At 45.9% G+C, this 19,780-nt stretch overlaps 1 protein-coding gene across 1 annotated transcript in view; it reads right to left on the bottom strand.

The window, feature by feature from the left end:
• Positions 1 to 501: 501 nt before the first annotated feature.
• Positions 502 to 19,780, bottom strand: part of LOC140208618 (NACHT, LRR and PYD domains-containing protein 3-like) — a 48,928-nt gene continuing 29,649 nt past the window's right edge. Inside the window, exons 4-12 of the mRNA XM_072277423.1 lie at positions 19,199 to 19,291; positions 18,301 to 18,467; positions 17,211 to 17,382; positions 17,062 to 17,112; positions 2,024 to 3,761; positions 1,404 to 1,490; positions 1,078 to 1,248; positions 754 to 921; positions 502 to 589 (exon numbers count right to left, since the gene is read on the bottom strand). Of these exons, the coding sequence (XP_072133524.1) occupies positions 502 to 589; positions 754 to 921; positions 1,078 to 1,248; positions 1,404 to 1,490; positions 2,024 to 3,761; positions 17,062 to 17,112; positions 17,211 to 17,382; positions 18,301 to 18,467; positions 19,199 to 19,291 (2,735 nt within the window). The remainder of the gene's footprint in view (positions 590 to 753; positions 922 to 1,077; positions 1,249 to 1,403; positions 1,491 to 2,023; positions 3,762 to 17,061; positions 17,113 to 17,210; positions 17,383 to 18,300; positions 18,468 to 19,198; positions 19,292 to 19,780) is intronic.

Below are 19,780 nucleotides of genomic sequence, written 5' to 3'. Positions count from 1 at the left end.
CCGTCACTCTGCATCGAGGAACCGATGATTATAAAATTACACTTTATGGCCGTGTCCGAGATCGCTGCAGATCCAGGGTCACTGCCGAGGTATCTGTCAATTTAACATTATTATCTCGGCCAGACTGCAGAATGCACCGTCCTCAGCAAAGGGAGCAAAAGGTTTCTCTCCCGGGAAAATCCCAACTCGGGACACTGGTGTTCCAGACTGAGCCCAGGCCCCGGGCTCTTCCTGCCAGTGTAATTCCCCGGGGCCTCACATGGGGGAGTCTCGAACCCACACATCCGGCTGAAGCGGAGTCGCTGGAGATGAGGCAGATATACGTCAGCGCGGGTCCGCATCTGACGTCACAAAGCATGAAGCTGGAGCCAGTTCCGTTAGAACCGGCAGGAATTAAACCTGGAGCGGGACCATTAAAATGGAGGGCTGCGGTTAAATGGGAGGGCGGGGAATGGGCCAAGATATCATCCCATGGGCAAGGATGCTCACACATTCAGATGTTCACACGATCACTGTCAGTCCGGGTCTGGGTTCCTGCAGAGATCCCAGTTCCTTCTTCCCGGTCCTACTTAACTGATTGTTCCCCAGCCTGAAACAGAGGGAAGCATAAAGATGAAATAAACAGATTACACAACAGTGTCAGTAACAGGGGACTGGGGTCAATGTTTCCACAACACCCGCAGACAAATATCAGCAGAAAATCCGCGGATCCGCTGATATTTCATCACATTAAACTTTAACACAAACACTCACCCGATCAACTGCAGACTCGGGAGGGTCAGTATGAGGCGGCGGAGAGAAGGGACAGATCGGTCTCTGAGCGAGTTCCATCCCAGATTCAGCCCCGTCAGTGATGGGTTTGTACTGAGAGCTGAGACAAGATCCTCGGCACCAGAATCGGTGAGATCGACAGCGTTCAGCCTGGAGATGAGAGAGAGAGAGAGGGTGAAGGCACAGAGAGACAGGAGACGGTACAAATCCCCAGTGTTTATCAGTAACACAATTACTGATCACATTAATGTTCAGTGTCAGACACCCAGTGACTGTAAACACAATCTCCCACAGTCTGGAACTTACATCAGTTTCTGTATTTTACACTCGGGGTTCCTCAGAGCCGCAGACACCAGTTTCACTCCTGAATCTCCCAATTCATTATCACTCAGGTCCAGCTCCGTCAGTGATGTGTTTGTACTGAGAGCGGAGGCGAGATCCTCGGCACCAGAATCTGTGAGACCGACATTCTCCAGCCTGGAGATGTGAGAGAGTGAGGGTGAAGGACACAGAGAAAGAGGAGACAGTACAAATCCCCAGTGTTTATCAGTAACACAATTACTGATCTCATTAATGTTCAGTGTCGGACACCCAGTGACTGTAAACACAAATTCTCACTGTCTGGTACTTACCCCAGTTTCTGTATTTTACACTCCGGGTTTCTCAGAGCCGCCGACACCAGTTTCACTCCTGAATCCCCCAGTTTATTCTGCCCAAGGCTAAACACAAACAGACGAATTGATAAACAAAGTGATTCAAACCGTGGGTCTAAGGGAATTTCTCTCACTCAGATATTTCAGGAAACATTTAACCCTTCAGTAAATCACTGATCGGAGTTCCCATCACTGTCAAAGTCCCTCACCGCCCAGCTCCAGGGTATTCACCGATTATCTGTAATTTAGTCTGTCGGTGTGACCCTGTAAACTCCACATAATCTGTCTCATTCCCCGATGGTTAGAGAAAAGTGTTCCTGATCTGAGAGAGTCTGGTGGGGCAGGGGTGAGGGTTGGGAGAAAATCCCACAGTGAGGAAGATTAGTGAATGGGGAAATGTCGACGGGAGATGGTGGAAAAAAAGGGAGGAAGGAGGAAGGGGAAGAGAGAACCCACAGGACGGGGGATGGGTGGGGTGGTCGCATTTCTCACAATTCTTCACAATTCTATTCACTACAGTTTTACCCAAGTTCCTTTCCATTGAAAAAGCACATAATGGAAGAGTCTCACATTTCAGAGTGAGAGATAAATCAAGTTACCTTAACTCCCGGCACTTGTACAGCCCGGGTCCCAGCCGCTGGATTCCTTCACACTGAATGTGGCAGTTCCCCAGGTCGAGGTGTTTTATTGCATCACAGAGTCCGATGACATGAGACAGGACCGCGCAGTCAATCGGGGTCAGCGTCATTCTACTGAATGAAAGTGTTTCGACTGATCCCAGTGCGGCCTGAGCCAGTCCACGATTCTGAGACTCAAACAGGTAGTGCAATGTGTTCAGGAGGCTCCTTTTACCAGATTCACTCCATGTGTTTCCACTCTGACGTTTAACCTCCTCCTTCACCCAGTCAATCACTCGGCAGGTTGTTTCATGAGGAAATGGGCCCAGAAACTCTGCCAGGCCCCGAGCTGTCATTGGGTTGGAGAGACCAGCAACGAAACGGAGAAATACCTCAAATCGCTCGTCTGTCGTGTTGTGGGCTTCAGTGAGGATTTTCTGGATTTTCCTGGGATGTAGAGTCAGGAATTGTGCGACTGCAGCGACAAACTCTTGGATGGTGAGGTGTGGGAATGTGTACACCACGCTCCGGACTGAATCCTCTCTCTCCAAAAGCTCCATCAGGAACCCGGACAGGAACTGGGAAGGCCGAAGATTGTACTTGATCAAATCTCCATCTGCAAACACAATCTTCTTCTTGGACACTCCTCTGAAGGCCATCTGACCAACCCTGAGAAACACATCACGGGGGTTCTCAATCTCACGGCCGTGGTTTTTCAGGATTTTGTAAATATAGTAGGAATATACTTGGGTGATGGTATTGGGGACTCGCTGCGGGTCCCTGACTCTTTGTGTGAAGAAGGGCCCCAGTGCCAGAGCGAGGATCCAGCAGTAGGAGGGGTTGTAGCTCATGGTGTACAGGATCTCGTTCTCCTTCACGTGTTTGAAAAGAGCTGCCGCCACCGACTGATCTTCAAAATACCTGATGAAATATTCCTTCCGTTCCTCACCAACAAATCCCAGGATTTCAGCCATGACACTGATGTCAGCCTTTTCCAACAAATGTAATGCAGTGGGGCGGGTGGTCACCAGCACTGAACACCCTGGGAGCAGCTTGCCCTGGATTAAACTGTACACAATGTCGGACACTTCACACCACCACTCGGGATCTGGGCACTGGTGCTTGGGTTCTGTATCTCTCCGACTGTCAGCAAAATCGATTCTGTGTTTGAATTCATCCAAACCATCGAATATAAACAGCAATCCCTCTGGGTTCTTCCAGACCTTTCTCAGCAAATTCCCAAAGTAGGGATACTGATCCAGAATCAGTTCTCTCAGGTTTATTCTGCAGTTAATAGAGTTTAAATCCCGGAATTTGAAACTGAAGACAAACTGGAATTGTTGGTATATTTTCCCTGTGGCCCAGTCATAAACAATCTTTTGTACCATTGTTGTTTTCCCGACCCCTGGGACTCCGGCCACTGCTGCCGAACTCCCAGATTTGGAATTACTCCGGGAAAAGCTGCTCTGGAACAACTGATCTGTCCGGAGTTTCTCCAGCTCTCTGCGGAGATGTTCCTCTCTCCACTCCTCGTGGTCTCTGCCTCTTGCCAGCAGCTCCTGTTCCACCAGTCTCCGATCTCGAACAGTAGAAATGACCGTGAGCTCAGCGTATCGATCAACCAGCTGGAAAACCTTCACCTTCTCCCTCATCAGGATCGTGTTCACTCTCAGTGTTTCAGTTTGTGCCCGCAGAGTCTCCTTGTGTTTCTGCTGAACATCTTCCATGGGAACAGACAGTGGACAAATTGTGAGATGCCTCAACTCAGAACTCGGTATTTAAGTACACAAGAGTTAGCTCAAAGCTATTACATTTAATTAGATTCATCAACGGAAATTCGTACAGTGAAGTAAATTCGATCGACGGGTCCCTGACTGGACAGGGAGGCACGGTCTAGAAAAACACCAGATCGTCACATTTCCACATTAATTGTGCTGTGAAGGTGATTATTTCCCTGGTAGTTTACTGACCCCGACTGTCCCGTACTGGACACCATCCCACTACTGCCACAGCTATCATTGCCATTGTCGAAGAACTTTGAAAGCCCAGTGTTGTTGTGGCGCATAGAGATGGAAAAAGATAATGGGCATTTTCTCAAATTAACAGGTCGGGGAATCACAGCTCCCCCCTCTCGATCATTGATTCAAAGTAGCAAGAAGTATCTTTGTTGATCAGCACATACTCTGTGGGTGGGCGGTTGCGGGAGAAAATGTCAATGTCTCGTTCAGGATATTGAGACAGTCAGCATTTTGACACAAAACGCAGACGGTTTTCCCCTTCCATCATCACAGATGCTGCTCAGCTCACTGAGTTCCTCCAGAAAATGGGTTGAGACGGCAGATCTGCAGTACCGTGTCGCTTAAAGAGTTTGTGTTGTAAATACTCAACAGATTCAAGATACACAAGTGTAAAGGAGAAGGAAATAGTGATTATTCCGGATCTGATGTAGCACAAAAAACTCAGATAAAGAAAGTAATGAAAAACACAATAAATATAAATATATACGATACAGGAGTCACTCTGCCTTAGGTGTTTGTGACAAAATAAATAAATAAATAAATAAAATAGTGCTAGTGGTTGGGTGGGGGTTGTTAGTTGTGGAGGGGCGGCTTAGTCATTGGAGGTGTTGATCAGTCTTAATGCTTGAGGAAAGTAACTGATTTTGATACTGGTGGTCCTGCTGTGGATGCTACGTCACCCTCCCTCATGGGAGAGGGGCAAACAGCCCACAGGCAGGATAGGTGGGATCCTTCCTGATGCTGCTGGCCCTTTTCTGGAGCCTTTCTGTATATACGTCCGTGATGGAAGGTAGGCTGGAGGTGCCGGTGATGCTTTGGGCAGTTTTGACTGCCCGTTGTAGACTTCCAGTCCGCCACAGTTATGCAGCATGTTGGCCTGTCTTCTGCAGCACAGCTGTAGAAGGACGCGAGTGTAGATGTGAGTACAGGTCAGACAACGTCTGTGGAGAGGGGAGAACGTGGAGATGCTACTGGTCAATGACTTTTAATGCAGGTTTGAAAACCATGCTGATTACAGGTCGGGTGATAAAGAAGATAGCAGAGACCGAGGAATTTCGGTAGCGGGTGGTTCGGGATTTCAGTTATGAAAGGATCTGCATAGAACACAGAACAGCACAGGAATAGGCCCGTCGGCCCACAACGTTTGTGCCAGCATGATGCCACAGTAAACTCATCCCACCTGCCTCCGGTGCTAATTATTCCCCCCATTCCCTGACCGCTAATGTGCCTGTCGAAATCTCTAGCCTCTGCCTACATCTCCACTCTTGGAAGCATATTGCAGGCACCTGCCACTCTGTAAAAGAAACTGCACTGTACATCGTTCCCCCATCTCACCCCAGATGCATAACCTGTATTATCTGATATACCTACAACGGAAACACTCTGCCTATCTTCCCTTCCCAATTTTATAACCCAATATATGGGTTCCCTTCAAACCTTTACACTTCATATAAAATAGTCCAAGTTTGTCTGCACACTCCTTAACGTTTATGCCCTCTAATGTGGGATGTGAGTGGCATTTCTCTTCAACACCCACTGAGTCCTTCACACCATTCCTGTAATGGGGACGGAATTTCACCGATACTCCAAGTGCAGCCAAACCGACATTTCATACAGCTGTGACGTAGAGATTCATCTTCAGAGAGCTGTGGACATGGGTATCAAGATCGCTCTAGATATGAATGATGTCAGGGTCGTGACCTTTACTCTATACTTCCCCCATACATTTGATCTCCTGAATTGCATCAACTCACATCTCTCTGGATTAAACTCCATCTGATGTTTCCCCTTCCACATCTACAACTGATCTATATCTCGATGGATTCTTTGACACGCCTCTTCGTTCTCCACAACTCAGTTACCCATTTCAGTGTCATAAACTTTATCTTTCCCCTTCGGACTAAATTTATAGCATCTCTCGTCAAGATCCGCAGGCGCCGCCATCGTTGACTTTAATCCATTTTGATCCCTATCCCAATTCTGATCAGATGATATTTAATGGACCCCACATGCCAGATAGGGATTTACCCAATAACAGCTGCTCCCGAACTAGTCCTTTACCATTTAATCTGCCTTCCCCCAATTTAAATTTTCCACACCCCACACCGCATAAGCTATAGACCTCTCTTTATTCATAACCATCTGGGAACAGGAGTTGTGCTCAATTTTGCCAAAGGCTCTCCCACTGAAACCCGAGCATTTTGTAGGTTTACTTCCCAATACCATTTGCAGCATGTCCTCTCCTCTAGTTCGGGCATTACACACATGATTTCCAGAACACATCCCACCATTGGAGATTCCTAAAATATTCTTTCAGTAAGGAAACCTGGGGCAGAGTATGTTAGGTCATCAGCAACACAGGGGAAGTTAAAATTACCCACTACAACAAATATGCCGCTTTTGCATCTTTCCAGAATTTGCCTGCACATCAGTTCCTCTATCTCCTGATGACTACTGGGGGATGTTTAGTTAAAAAAAAAACATCAGTAATTGTATCTGTCTTATTGTTGAGCTCTGCCCATATTGCCTCAGTGCTTCAACTCCCCAGTATGCCCTCTCTGAGTGCAAAAATATCGGAACTCTGGAATACTGAGCAGCAAATTCTGTCTCTCTCAATCAGGTCTTCATAAAGGCTACACAATCACACTTCCATTTACTGAACCCCTCTCAAGGTCCAACTACCTCACCCACCACACTCTCTCCACTGAGCTAAATATTTCAGACCCAACCATCCTATTATATTCATTTACCCGTCCCAGCCAGCCTTACAATGAGGTTTATTAGCTTGAACTGTATCTTCCCTAGACCTGACTATCCAGGAGATAATGTAGCTGGACAAGTGTTTGGAGTGTCAGTGGGAGAACATTATGGACATAGAGACCATCTGTCTCAGTTACGGAAAGGGATGGCGATGCCCCCAGTATTGATTTCCTGAATTAGGGGAAGGCAGATGTCAATGTAAGACAGGGTCTGGATGAAGTGTGGAACCAGTTAATTGCCTCTACACTACAGCTGAATACAAACTTTTAAAATGACATGTAAAAGTATTTTAGGACTCTGCCAAGGTTGTACAGGATTTCACAGTTTGAAGGGCTTGTGAGATCTCAGAGTGCGTCAGGAACCTTGCAGCGGTCTGTGGCGTCTCACGGTGTGTTGGGACCCTGCCAAGGATGTGCGGGGTTTTACGGTGTATCAGGACCCTGCTAAATATGTGTGTAGTTTCACAGTGTATCAGAATCCTGTCAGGGGTGTGTGGAGTCTCACAGTGTGAAAGGAACCTGCCAAGGATTTGTGCGCTCTCCATAAGACCATAGGATATAGGAACAGGATTACGCCATTCTGTCAATCGAGTCTGTTCTGCCATTCAATCATGGGATGATTCCTCCAGTTATCCCCACTCCCCTGCCTTCACTCTATACCCTTTTATGCCCTAGATAATCAAGAAACTATATATCTCTGCCTTAAATACACCCAATGACCTGGTCTCCATGGCCGCTCGTGGCAACAAATTCCACAGATTTACCACCCACTGACTAAAGTAATTTCTCTGCGTCTCAATTCTAAACGGACGCGCTTCAATCCTGCAGTCATGCCCTCTTGTCCTAGAATCCCGTAGCATGGGAAATAATTTTGCCATATCTAATCTCTTCAGGGCTTTTAACATTCAGAATGCTTCTATAAGATCCCCCCTCATTCTCCTGAATTCCAGGGAATACAGCCCAAGAGCTGCCAGACTTTCCTCATACGGTAACCATTTCATTCCTGGAATGATTTCCGTGAATCTTTTCTGAACCCTGTCCAATGTCAGTATATCTGTTCTGAAATAAGGAGCCCAAAACTGCACACAATACTCCAAGTGCCTTCTCACGATTGCCTTACAGAGCCTCAAAATCATATCCCTGCTCTTATATTCAACACCTCTAGAAATGAATGTCAACATTGAATTCACCTTCTTCACCACCGACCTGGAGGTTAACCTTTAGGGTAACTTGCAGAAGGACTCCAAAATCCCTTTGCATCTCTGCATTTTCAATTCTCTCCTCATCTAAAATAATAGTCTGCCTGTTTATTTCTTCAACTAAAGTGCACGACCATACACTTCTCAACATTGTATTTCATTTGCCACTTTTTTGCCCATTCCCCTAAACTATCTAAGTCTCTTTACAGGCTCTCTGTTTGCTCATCACTACCCGCTCCTCCACCTATCTTTGTATCATCGGAAAATTTAGCCACAAATCCATTAATACTGTCGTCCATATCATTGACATACATCGTAAAAAGCAGCGATCCCAACACTGACCCCTGTGGAACTCCACTGGTAATCGGCAGGCAGCCAGAATAGGATCCCTTTATTCCCACCCAGCCAATGCTCCACTCATGCTAGTGACTTCTCTGTAATTCCATGGACTCTCATCGTTCTAACCAGCCTCATGTGCTACACCTTGTCAAAGGCCTTCTGAAAATCCAAGTGCACCACATCTACTGCATCTCCTTTGTCTACCCTGCTTCTAATTTCCTCAAAGAATTTCAGTAGGTTTTTCAGGCAAGATTGTTCTTTCACGAAACCATGCCGGCTTTGGTCTGTCTTGTCATGTACCTCCAGCTACTACATAATCTCATCCTTAACAATCGATTCCAACAACTTCCCAACCAGTGATGTCAGGCTAACAAGTCCGTAGTTTCCTTTCCTCTGCCTCCCACCCTTCTTAGAAAGCGGGATAACATTTGCAATTTTCCACTCATCTGGTATAATGCCAGAATTTATCAATTCTTGAAAGATCATCGTTAATGCCTCAGAATCACTCCAGCTACTTCCTTCAGAACCCGAGGATCCATCAGGTCCAGGCGATTTATCCACAATCAAACCATTGACCTTCTCCGTCGTAATTCTGACTGCACAAACTTCACTTCCCTGACATTCTTGAATGTCCGGTATACTGCAGACGTCTTCCACTGTGAAGACTGATGCAAAATACTCATTCAGCTCCTCTGCCATCTCTGCATCTCTCGTTACAATATCTCCAGCGTCATTTTGTATTGGTCCTGTATCTACCCTCGACTCTCGTTTACCTTTTATATATTTAAAAATAAACTTTTAGTATCTTCTTTGCTATTAGTCGCCAGCTTCCTCTCATAATTTATCTTTTCCCTCCTAATGACTTTCTCAGTTTCCTTCTGCAAGTTTGTAAAAAATCTCCAATCCTCTATCTTCCTACTAGCTCTGGCTTCCTTTTGATTACTTTGGCTCTGACCTCGCTTGTCAGCCACGGTAGTGTCCTTCTTCCCTATGAAAATTTCTTCCCATTTGGAATATATCCGTCTTGCACTTCTCTAATTCTTCGCAGAATCTCCAGCAATTGCTGTTCTGCTGTCCTTCCTGCAAATGCCCCTTTTCAGTCAACTTCAGCCAGTTCCTCCTCATGCCGTTGTAATTTACTTAATTCCACCGAAATACCGACACATTGGATTTTATTTTTTTCCCTCTCAAATTTCAATGTGAACTCAATCATACTACGATCACTGTTCCTGAAGGGTTCCCTAACCTTAAGCTCTCATCACCTCTGGATTATTGCACAACACCGAATCCAGCACAGCCAATCCCCTACTGGGCTCAACAACAAGCCGTCCTAAAAATCCATCCCTTAGACATTCTACAAAATTTCTCTCTCGAGGTCCAGTGCTTACCTGATTTTCCCAATCCACTTTCATGTTAAAATCCCCAACGATTATCAAGACATTGCCTTTCTGACACGCCTTTTCTATCTCCTGCTGTAATTTGTAGTCCACATCCTGGCTGCTGTTTGGAAGTCTGTATACAACTGCCATTAGGGTCTTTTACCCTTGCCATTTCTTAACTCAGCCCATAGAGACTCCAGACCTCCCAATCCTATGTCATCCCTTTGTAAGGGTTCAATATTATTTCTTATACACAGAGCCAAACCACCACGGCCGCCCCCCTTCCCCCCCCCACATACTAAACTATCCTTCCAAGACACTTTATATCCTTGGACGTGCAGCTCTCAATGGCAGCCATAGAACATAGAACATAGAATAGTACAGCACATCACAGGCCCTTCGGCCCACAATGTTGTGCCGACCCTCAAACCCTGTCTCCATATAACCCCCACCTCAAATTCCTCCATATACCTGTCTAGTAGTCTCATAAACTTCACGAGTGTATCTACCTTTACCATTGACTCAGGCACTGCATTCCACGCACCAACCACTCTCCGAGTAAAAAAAAAAAACCTCCCTCTAATATCTCCCTTGAATTTCCCACCCCTTACCTTAAAGCCATGTCCTCTTGTATTGAGAAGTGGTGCCCTGGGGAAGAGGCGCTGGCTATCCACTTGATCTATTCCTCTTAATATCTTGTACACCTCTATCATGTCTCCTCTCATCCTCCTTCTCTCCAAGTAGTAAAGAACTAGCTCCCTTAATCTGTGATCATAATCCATACTCTCTAAACCAGGCAGCATCCTGGTAAATCTCCGCTGTACCCTTTCCAATGCTTCCACATCCTTCTTAAAGTGAGGCGACCAAAACTGGACACAGTACTCCAAGTGTGACTTAACCAGATTTTATAGAGCTGCATCATTACATCGCGACTCTTAAACTCTATCCTTCGACTTATGAAAGCTAACACCCCATAAGCTTTCTTAACTACCCTATCCACCTGTGAGGCAACTTTCAGGGATCTGTGGACATGTACCCCCAGATCTCTCTGCTCCTCCACACTACCAAGTTTCCTGCCATTTACTTTGTACTCTGCATTGCAGTTGTCCTTCCAAAGTGTACCACCTCACACTTCCCCTAATTGAACTTCATCTGCCACTTCTCAGCCAATTTCTGCATCCTATCAATGTCTCTCTGCAATCTTTGACAATCCTCTACACTAGCTACAGCACCACCAACCTTTGAGTCGTCTGCAAACTTGCCAACCAGCCCTTCTACCCCCAACATCCAGGTCGTTACTAAAAATCACGAAAAGTAGAGGTCCCAGAACAGATTCTTGTGGGACACCACTAGTCACAATCCTCCAATCTGAATGTACTCCCTCCACCACCACCCTCTGCCTTCTGCAGGCAAGCCAATTCTGAATCCACCTGGCCAAACTTCCCTGGATCCCATGACTTCTAACTTTCTGAATAAGCCTACCGTGTGGAACCTTGTCAAATGCCTTACTACAATCCATGTAGATCACATCCACTGCACTACCCTCATCTATATGCCTGGTCACCTTCTCAAAGAACTCTCTCAGGCTTGTTAGACACGATCTGCCCTTCACAAAGCCGTGCTGACTGTCCCTGATCAGACAATGATTCTCTAAATGCCCATAGATCCTATATCTAAGAATCTCTTCCAACAGCTTTCCCACCACAGATGTAAGGGTTACTGGTCTATAATTACCCGGACTATCCCTACTACCTATTCTGAACAAGGAGACAACTTTCGCTTCCCTCCAATCCTCTCGTACCATTCCCGTGAACAACGAGGACATAAAGATCCTAGCCAGAGGATCAGCAATTTCTTCCCTCGCCTCGTGGAGTAACCTGGGGAATATTCCGTCAGGCCCCGGGGACGTATCCGTCATAATGTATTTTAACAACTCCAACACCTCCTCTCCCTTAATATCTACATGCTCCAGAACATCACTCATATTGTCCTCACCATCATCAAGTTCCTTCTCATTGGTGAACACCGAAGAGAAGTATTCATTGAGGACCTCGCTCACTTCTATAGCCTCCAGGCACATCTTCCTACCTCTATCTCTAATCGGTCTTACCTTCACTCCTGTCATCCTTTTGTTCTTCATATAATTGAAGAATGCTTTGTGGTTTTACTTCACCCTAACCGCCAAGGCCTTCTCATGCTCCCTTCTTGCTCTTTTCAGCCCCTTCTTAAGCTCCTTTTTTGCTACCATGTATTCCTCGATAGGCACATCTGATCCCTGCTTCCTAAACCTCATGTATGCTGCCTTCTTCCACCTGACTAGATTTTCCAGCTCACTTGTCACCCATGGTTCCTTCACCCTACCATTCTTTATCTTCCTCACCGGGACAAATTAATCCCTCACATCCTGCAAGAGATCTTTAAACATCGACCACATGTCCATAGTACATTTGCCTGCAAAAACATCATCCCAATTCACACCCGCAAGTTCTAGCCTTATAGCCTCATACTTTGCCTTTCCCCACTTGAAAATTTTCCTGTTCTCTCTGATTCTATCCTTTTCGATGATAATGCTAAAGGCCAGGGAGCGGTGGTCACTGTCCCCCAGATGCACACCCACTGAGAGATCTGTGACCTGACCCGGTTCATTACTTATTACCAGATCTAGTATGGCATTACCCCTAGTCGGCCTGTCAACATACTGTGACAGGAATACGTCCTGGACACACTTAACAAATTCTGCCCCATCTAAACCCTTGGAACTAATCAGGTGCCAATCAATATTAGGGAAGTTAAAGTCACCCATGATAACAACCCTGCTATTTTTGTACCTTTCGAAAATCTGCCTCCCAATCCGCTTCTCGGCATCTCTGCTGCTACCAAGGGGCCTATAGAATACTCCCAATATCTATCATTTAGCCAAGTTTCAGAGATGGCCACAACGTCATATTTACCAATCTGTAGCTGAATTTCAAGATCGTCTATTTAATTCCTTAAGCTGCGTGCATTCAAATACAACATCTTCAGTCCAGCATTTGATGCTTTCTATTTTAACTGCACCACGCCTCTATTGCCCTGTAACTCATGCCACTGGCTGTGATCAAGCCTCATCCCCTGCCCGTTCTTTCTATCATCTCTGCTGCACACCATCTTTGATTTATTTCTGTTTTCCCCATTCTCAGCCCTATCACTCTGCTTCCCAACCCCCTGTCACATTAGTTTAAACCCTCCCTCATAGTCTCAGCGTGTGTCAGGACCCTCCCACGGATGTTTTTGGGTCTCACAGTGTGTCAGGACCCTTCCAGAGTGTGTGCGATATCATAATCTGTCAGGAGCCTGCCAAGGTGTATGGGGACCCACAGTGTGTCAGGAACCTGTCAGGGATATGTGGGGTCTCAAAGTGTGCAGCACCATTACAGCAGTGTGTGGTGTTTCCCCAGTGTGTCAGGACCTGAAAAAGGAGTACAGGCAGTTAGGATGGAAGGACGGAAGAAAGCTGAGAGGCAGGACAGGAATACAATGAAGTGGCACATACCAGTAAATGTGTGGCTGAAGATTTGGAGTTGGGGCAGGGATTCAGATAGCTGGATAATTGGGACCTCTTCTGGGGCAGGTGGGACCTGTATAAACGGACAGGTTGCACTCGAATCCAAGTGGTACCAAACTTCCTGTGGCAGGTTTACTCGAGCTGTTGGAAATGGTTTAAAACAATATGGCAGGAGGATGGGAACCAGTATGATAAAGCTGAGGATGACAAGTGCATGACATGGGTACAAATGCAGTCAGGGCAAATAGTTAATTTGTACCCCAGAGGCAAAGTTCAAAAGGGTGAAGAATGCAGGACTGAAGGTGCCGTATTTAAATCCGGGTAGCATTCAGAATAATGAACTCGTGGCGCAATTAGAGATCGGTCGGTATGAGATTGTGGGCATCACTGAGTCATGGCTGAAAGAAAACCATAGTTGGGAGCTTAATCTGAAAAGATAAACTTTGTATCGGAAGGACAGACAGGAAGGTTTATGTGGTGATGTGCTGGTAAGAGGTGGAATTATATCTTCAGAAAGAGGCGTCTTACAGTCAGAGAGTGTTGAGTTTTTGTGGGTGGAGTTAATAAATTGCAATGGTTAAAATGCATTATGGGAATCTTATACAGGCCTTCAAATTGTAGCCAAAGTGGGGATAAAATTGCAAAGGGTGCTTGAAAATGCATGTAATAAGGGTAATGACAGAATTGAATTGGGGGCTTCAATATGCAAGAGGTTTCTGAACATTAGGTTGATCTCTGATCGCAAGAGAGGGAATTTGTTGAATACCTACGAGAAGGAATTTTAGAGCAGCTTTTGCTTGTGCCTACTTGGGGAAAGGTTATCTTAGATTGGGCATTGTGTAATAACTCAGATATTAGTAACATAAGGGGACCCTGAGGAGGCGGTGTTCATAATATAATTGAATTGATACTGCAGTTTCAGAGGGAGAAACATAACTCACATGTTTCTGTATCACAACGGAATGAAACTAATTTCTGAAGCATGAGAGAAGAGCTTGCAGTGGAGGACTGCTGAAGGATACATGCGCTGATGACAGCAGAGCAGAGATGGCTGGAGATTCTGGGAATATTTCACAAACCGCAGGATAGATCTGTCCCATAGAGGAATAAGTTCTCAAACAGCAGGGGTAGGGAATCGTGGCTGACAGTGGAAGTTAAGGACTGCATAAAAACCAAGGGAAGGACAGATAAGGCAGCAAAAGTGAGTAGGAAGTTCGATTACTGAAAAGGTTTTAAAATCTAACAAAAGTGGTGTATAAGATGATGAGAGGCAGAGGCTTTCCCCCCAGGGTTGAAATGGCTAACACGAGAGGGCACAGTTTTAAGGTGTTTGGAAGAAGGAGATGTCAGGGGTAAGTCTTTTTTATTACGCAGAGGGCAGTGAGTGCATGGAATAGGCTGCCGACAACGGTGGTGGAGGCGAATACGACAGGGTATTTTAAGAGACTTCTGGATAGGTACATGGAGCCTAGAAAAATAGAGGGCTATGGGTAACCCTAGGTAATTTCTAAAGTAAGGACATGTTAGGCACAGCTTTGTGGGCCGAAGGGCTTGTAGTGTGCTGTAGGGTTTCTATGTTTCTATGTTTCAAAAAGGCTTCTAAAAAGCTTTAAGAAGGGAGGGAGACAAAAGAAGGGAAATTATGGGCCAGTTAGCCTAACCCCAGGGGCTGGGAAAGTGTTGGAGTCTTTTCTAAAGGATGAGTTTTCAAGGTACTTGGAGACTAATGATAAAATAAGTCAGAGTCAGCATGGTTTCTTAGAGGAAGTAACAAGCACAGTGGACAAAGGAAAGACAATGGATGTCATGTACTTACTATTCAGAAGGCGTTTGATAAGGTGGCACATTTGTGTCTCCTTAACAAGATAAAATTGGATGAATGTGCCAAGAAGTGGCAGATGGAATGCAGTGTTGGGAAAATGGTGAGATTTCGTTTTTGATAAAAAGAACAATAGCGTGGATGAATATCAAAACGGGGAGAAGGTTCAAACATCAGATGAGCAGAGGGATTTAGGGGTCCTCATGGAAGATTCCCGGAAGGGTAATTTCCAGGTTGAGTCACGGTAAAGAAGCCCATGCAAACACAGTGTCTCAGGAACTTGCCAGGGTTGTGTGGTATCTCCCAGTGTGTCAGGATCCGGTCAGATATATGAGGGGTCTCGCAGAGTGTCAGGATCGTGCTAGTGGTAGGTGGTTTCCTAGTGTTTCAGGACCCTGCCAGGGGTGTGTGTGCGGCCAGCATTTTGTCAGGACCCTACCAAGGGTGTGTGGGGTCTCCCAGTGTGTCGGGATCCTGCTGGGAGTGTGCGGACTCTATCCAACGTATTCGGCTGAGATATGGAGCGCAGGAAAAACATTGATTGTTGAAATAGTTACTTTAGAGAATGTGACAGTCGTAGCAATGATGTTCTTCAATAATCATTGACAGAAATTGTTTCGTATTTGGGAATAGGCGTGGGTATTTCACTGACGTGTCTGATCCCTCGGTAAACAACATGGATAACAATGAAGAATAAGTTTGCAGGCAATTTGCAGAGATCTACCAAACTGAGGGGCTTTATTCTCTGAATACGGATAAGAAAAACAATAACAGAGGTAACAGAAGCGTGAGAACTTTGTAAACTTCCTGATTTGTCTATCTCTGGTCCCATACGTAAATTGGCATCTTTGGAATTTGTTTCTTGGAAATGACAGCGGCTGAACCACTGTTCTGGCCAAGATTCCTTATGTTTCTGTGCAAGAGCTTCGAAAAATCGGATAAAAATGGGCTGCTTTCAGATTTTTTTTTAAAGAAACTTGGCTTTCCTACTCTCCTCTCCTCTGTTAAATGTGCATTTGAGTGATCCAACTCAGTCTGAGAGTATGAAGCGTTACAATCTCTTCAGCTCATGCACTGCCGCGGGCTCTATTTTCACTGAAACAACGTGCTTACGCATGTAGTGAGCTCTCATCCAGACGGCCACAATTTCATTAATTGCAATATTATTTGTAGATACTTTCAGTCATTTGCACATTCCCTGCCGCACCACAACACTCGGTTTCTCTGTCCTAATTCCCATCTCACCCTTCCACAGTGTCCATCACACAACACAGACACACATGAATGTCAGCTTCTGTGGACTGAGCAGAGGATTTTCTCCCGAATCTCAGCCTCACTGACACTGTCTCCTGATGGAATTCCCAGGATTATTGAGTGGGAAATTAAACTGGGTAACTCTAACAGTGTTTGCACGAAGGGGGTGCAGATGTGAACAGAGTGGGGTTCATTTGCTGTTTTGGGGTTGAACAGAGCAGTTGGGTGTTACATGATTTTCTCATTAAATGGATGCTCTCATTGTTATTTTGTGACGAGAGCTTCAACGGACTCCCAATTCTAAAAATGACAACCTGTAGGATCTGAAGAAATTTGGAGAAGTGCTCCAGGATAAGGGCTCTTCCACGGGTTGTGTCGCTGTAGGGGAAGGATTTCATCTTTTGGAGTGAGGAAATTTCTGTGAATTTCACTCCTCCAGATCGTCCTCTTTTCCACTCTGGCCCCGGTTGAGGGACCTGTCATTGCAGGACCCAGAGAGGAGTGATCCCTTTCAGAAAACTCCCCAACTCTCTGAGTTGTTCCTCATGCTGTCCTGTGAATACTCTCCCTCCAGCAAGCATTTGCCATGTGTCTCCATATGCATTGTGTCACAGTGCCAACATTTACCTGGTCAAATTCCCGTAGCTCAACAACGACATGGCCCTACACAACATCAGCCAGTGATGGTAACAGCCGTTTCTTCACTTACCTTTCAGCTCTCTGGGAATCGCCGGTACAGGTCGATGGACTGGAACACAATCTGTTCGGATTTAAACAATTTGAGGAATTGAAATGTGTAAAATTATAAAGTGGGTAGTGTTGAACTCGAAAATTATATTAACTGTGATATTATCTCACCATGTTCCTGTATTTCGTTCAGTATTTTGTCCAACTTTGGGACACCAATCCGCATTTTCACAAAGGTTTCCCACATCACCCTCCGGGCGCGGGAACCTTTCTCCATCACCAGGCTCAGGAGGAGTTTAGAACTGTCCGCCCGCTCTCCCTTATCAGCGAGATCAGAGATTTTCTGTGAAGAGTAACAGTGAACATATTGGGGACTGACAGATTCACACTGAGAATGAGGAGTAAATGATGTGCTCTGTAACAGGATCACACTGAGCAGTTACCCGGACGGGTGCTGATCCTGTCTGGACATGGACTGTACATTCGGAGTGCAGAGAACACGGAGGGACATTCACCGTGAACCTGGTCTGCCAGTCAATGAGATGCTGGCTGGTCTGTGACCGCTTCATTGATGTGGCTCCAAATCCGTAAATAATTCCTCACCGGATTTGATGGTGTAGAACAAAAATCAGAAAATAATGATCGCAGAGGAAGAAAGAAGTCAGGAGAGATTTTATAACAGTGAGCAGTTGCAGAGAAGTTGCAGAAAAGGTGACGTAATTCATCTCCTTAATCAACCTGTTCCAACATGACAGCGGATTACCGGCTGACACCTGACGCCTTTCCTTTGCCTTTTCCAGTGAAGGTTTATTCAGTGATTACACATTACAACATGGCAGTATTCCCCGATTCACACTGTTTGCAGTTACAGATTGTAACACAATCATCTCCACCCAGAACAGAACACACTCCAGCTCCTGTGGCAAGCACTGATGATGTCCCGGTTCTCACTGACATCCTGCCGTCACGCTGTACGGTCTTCCCAAACGGAAACTTCTCGTCATATTTCCATTTAGTACTGTAAACTCACACAACTGTTACCTGCTCAACTCACTCTGAACACTGAGCAGCCACCCACCAGTCCGCGGGGTCTTTTCACCCCTTTCTATCACTGGTTCAGAGTCACATGTTTGTAATTGCATGTACAGTATTTATTTTCCAGCTGTTTGTTTATCTAATTTCATATCCGATGAGTCAGAGTTCCGACACCCATCAGTCCTGTGATGTGTGAAAATTCAAACCCATTCTCCCTCCCACTCACCCGATGTTCCTCTCCACTGAACTGATTCTCGGCTGTTAACGCCAGGCTCACTCCGTGCACCCCTCCTTCCATCGCCTGCTCCAGCCTGTCCCGGTAGAAATCCGTCAACTGCAGCAGCTGGAAATTGTTCCAGCTTGCCAGGAGCTCAGTGATCACTGAGCTCGGACATGTGAAGGAAAATGGGGAAACAATTGAATAAATTATCAACGTCCCATTAGACAGCAACTTTCTCTCAGGAAACTAAAATTGGTGCATGAGGTCATGGAACACAATCCGAGATGGGAAGGGGTAGACAGGTGTGGGGCTGCGGATGAGGAGCATTGATGCGGCCAGGGGGTCGGAGAATCGGGGGTGTAGGAGGGGGTTTAGTTCCATCTGTTGAACCTTCTTCGTCCCAGGATTATATCTCTCTGTCTGGAAAGGACTCTGTTTATTCCTGAGAATATAGTAACCCATCACCATCACTCCCTGGTACTGCCCATCACCACCGCTTTGCTCTGAGTCACTGTCTGCCTGCCTGGTCAAACTCTTCCTCAGAAAAATCTCTGGAATATCTCACAAAATGCAGGAGGTACTCAGCATGTCAGGCAGCATCTGTAGAGGAGAATAAACAATCAACGTTTCGGGCCAAGGCCCTTCATTGGGACTGAAAATGAAGGGGACAAAATTCCAGATATTGCCACATTACTTTCTATTCCTTGTGGTCCTGATCTTAAGCGTAAAATGTTTATTCCTCTCTATGGATGCTGCCTGACCTGCTGAGTTCTGCAAATGTTTTGTGTGTCTTTTTGCTGCCCAGAACTTTCAGCACCTGTGGAATGACTTATCTTCTAGAGTAACTCGCTATTTTAATGTCCATCACAATCTGTTAGAGGAGCAGGAGCAGACGCTAACATACCCGTGTCCTTTCCCGATGTTGACGTCACTGGAACTCCTCCACTGCTCACATCTTGACCCTTTTTGACGACGGGAGTGACCAGTTTTTGCTGCTCTGTAACAAAAAAAAAATAAAAAAATAAAAAAATAACGGAAGGGTCAAACGTTAATTAGGGTTTAAAGGAGAACACCGTTTTGTTTATAAACGGAGGCAAACACTTCCAAACATATTGGGCCTGCCCACTGAAGCCATGGCATGGCCTGGTCCACCTGCGCCCGTCCACCCACAGTCACACAATGCACATTTCCGCTGTCTTCATGGATTGTACACTGGGCCAGGATTCTCCAGGGTATCTACTCGCCTTATTGCAGGCAATTCCCTTTTAGGGAGCAAACTTGCGTCCTGGACCGGGAGGGATGTGTTAACAGAAAGGCAAGGCAGGTTGAGCTGACAGCGCCCGCTGCTTTGGTCCTCCTACCACTGGTGGCGCTGTGGTGAGTAATGGACAGCTATTACAGCAGTGTGGGGTGAAACATTTCTGCTGACCAATGGGACATCTATTGCTCTTGTCACTGAATTATACAGATTTCTTAGTCAGAACTG

The sequence above is a fragment of the Mobula birostris genome, chromosome 13 (assembly GCF_030028105.1).
Source record: "Mobula birostris isolate sMobBir1 chromosome 13, sMobBir1.hap1, whole genome shotgun sequence".
NCBI classification, from domain to species: Eukaryota; Metazoa; Chordata; class Chondrichthyes; order Myliobatiformes; family Myliobatidae; genus Mobula; species Mobula birostris.
The sequence above is the reverse complement of the archived record's forward strand: the minus strand, read 5'-3'. Positions and strand labels throughout refer to the sequence as shown.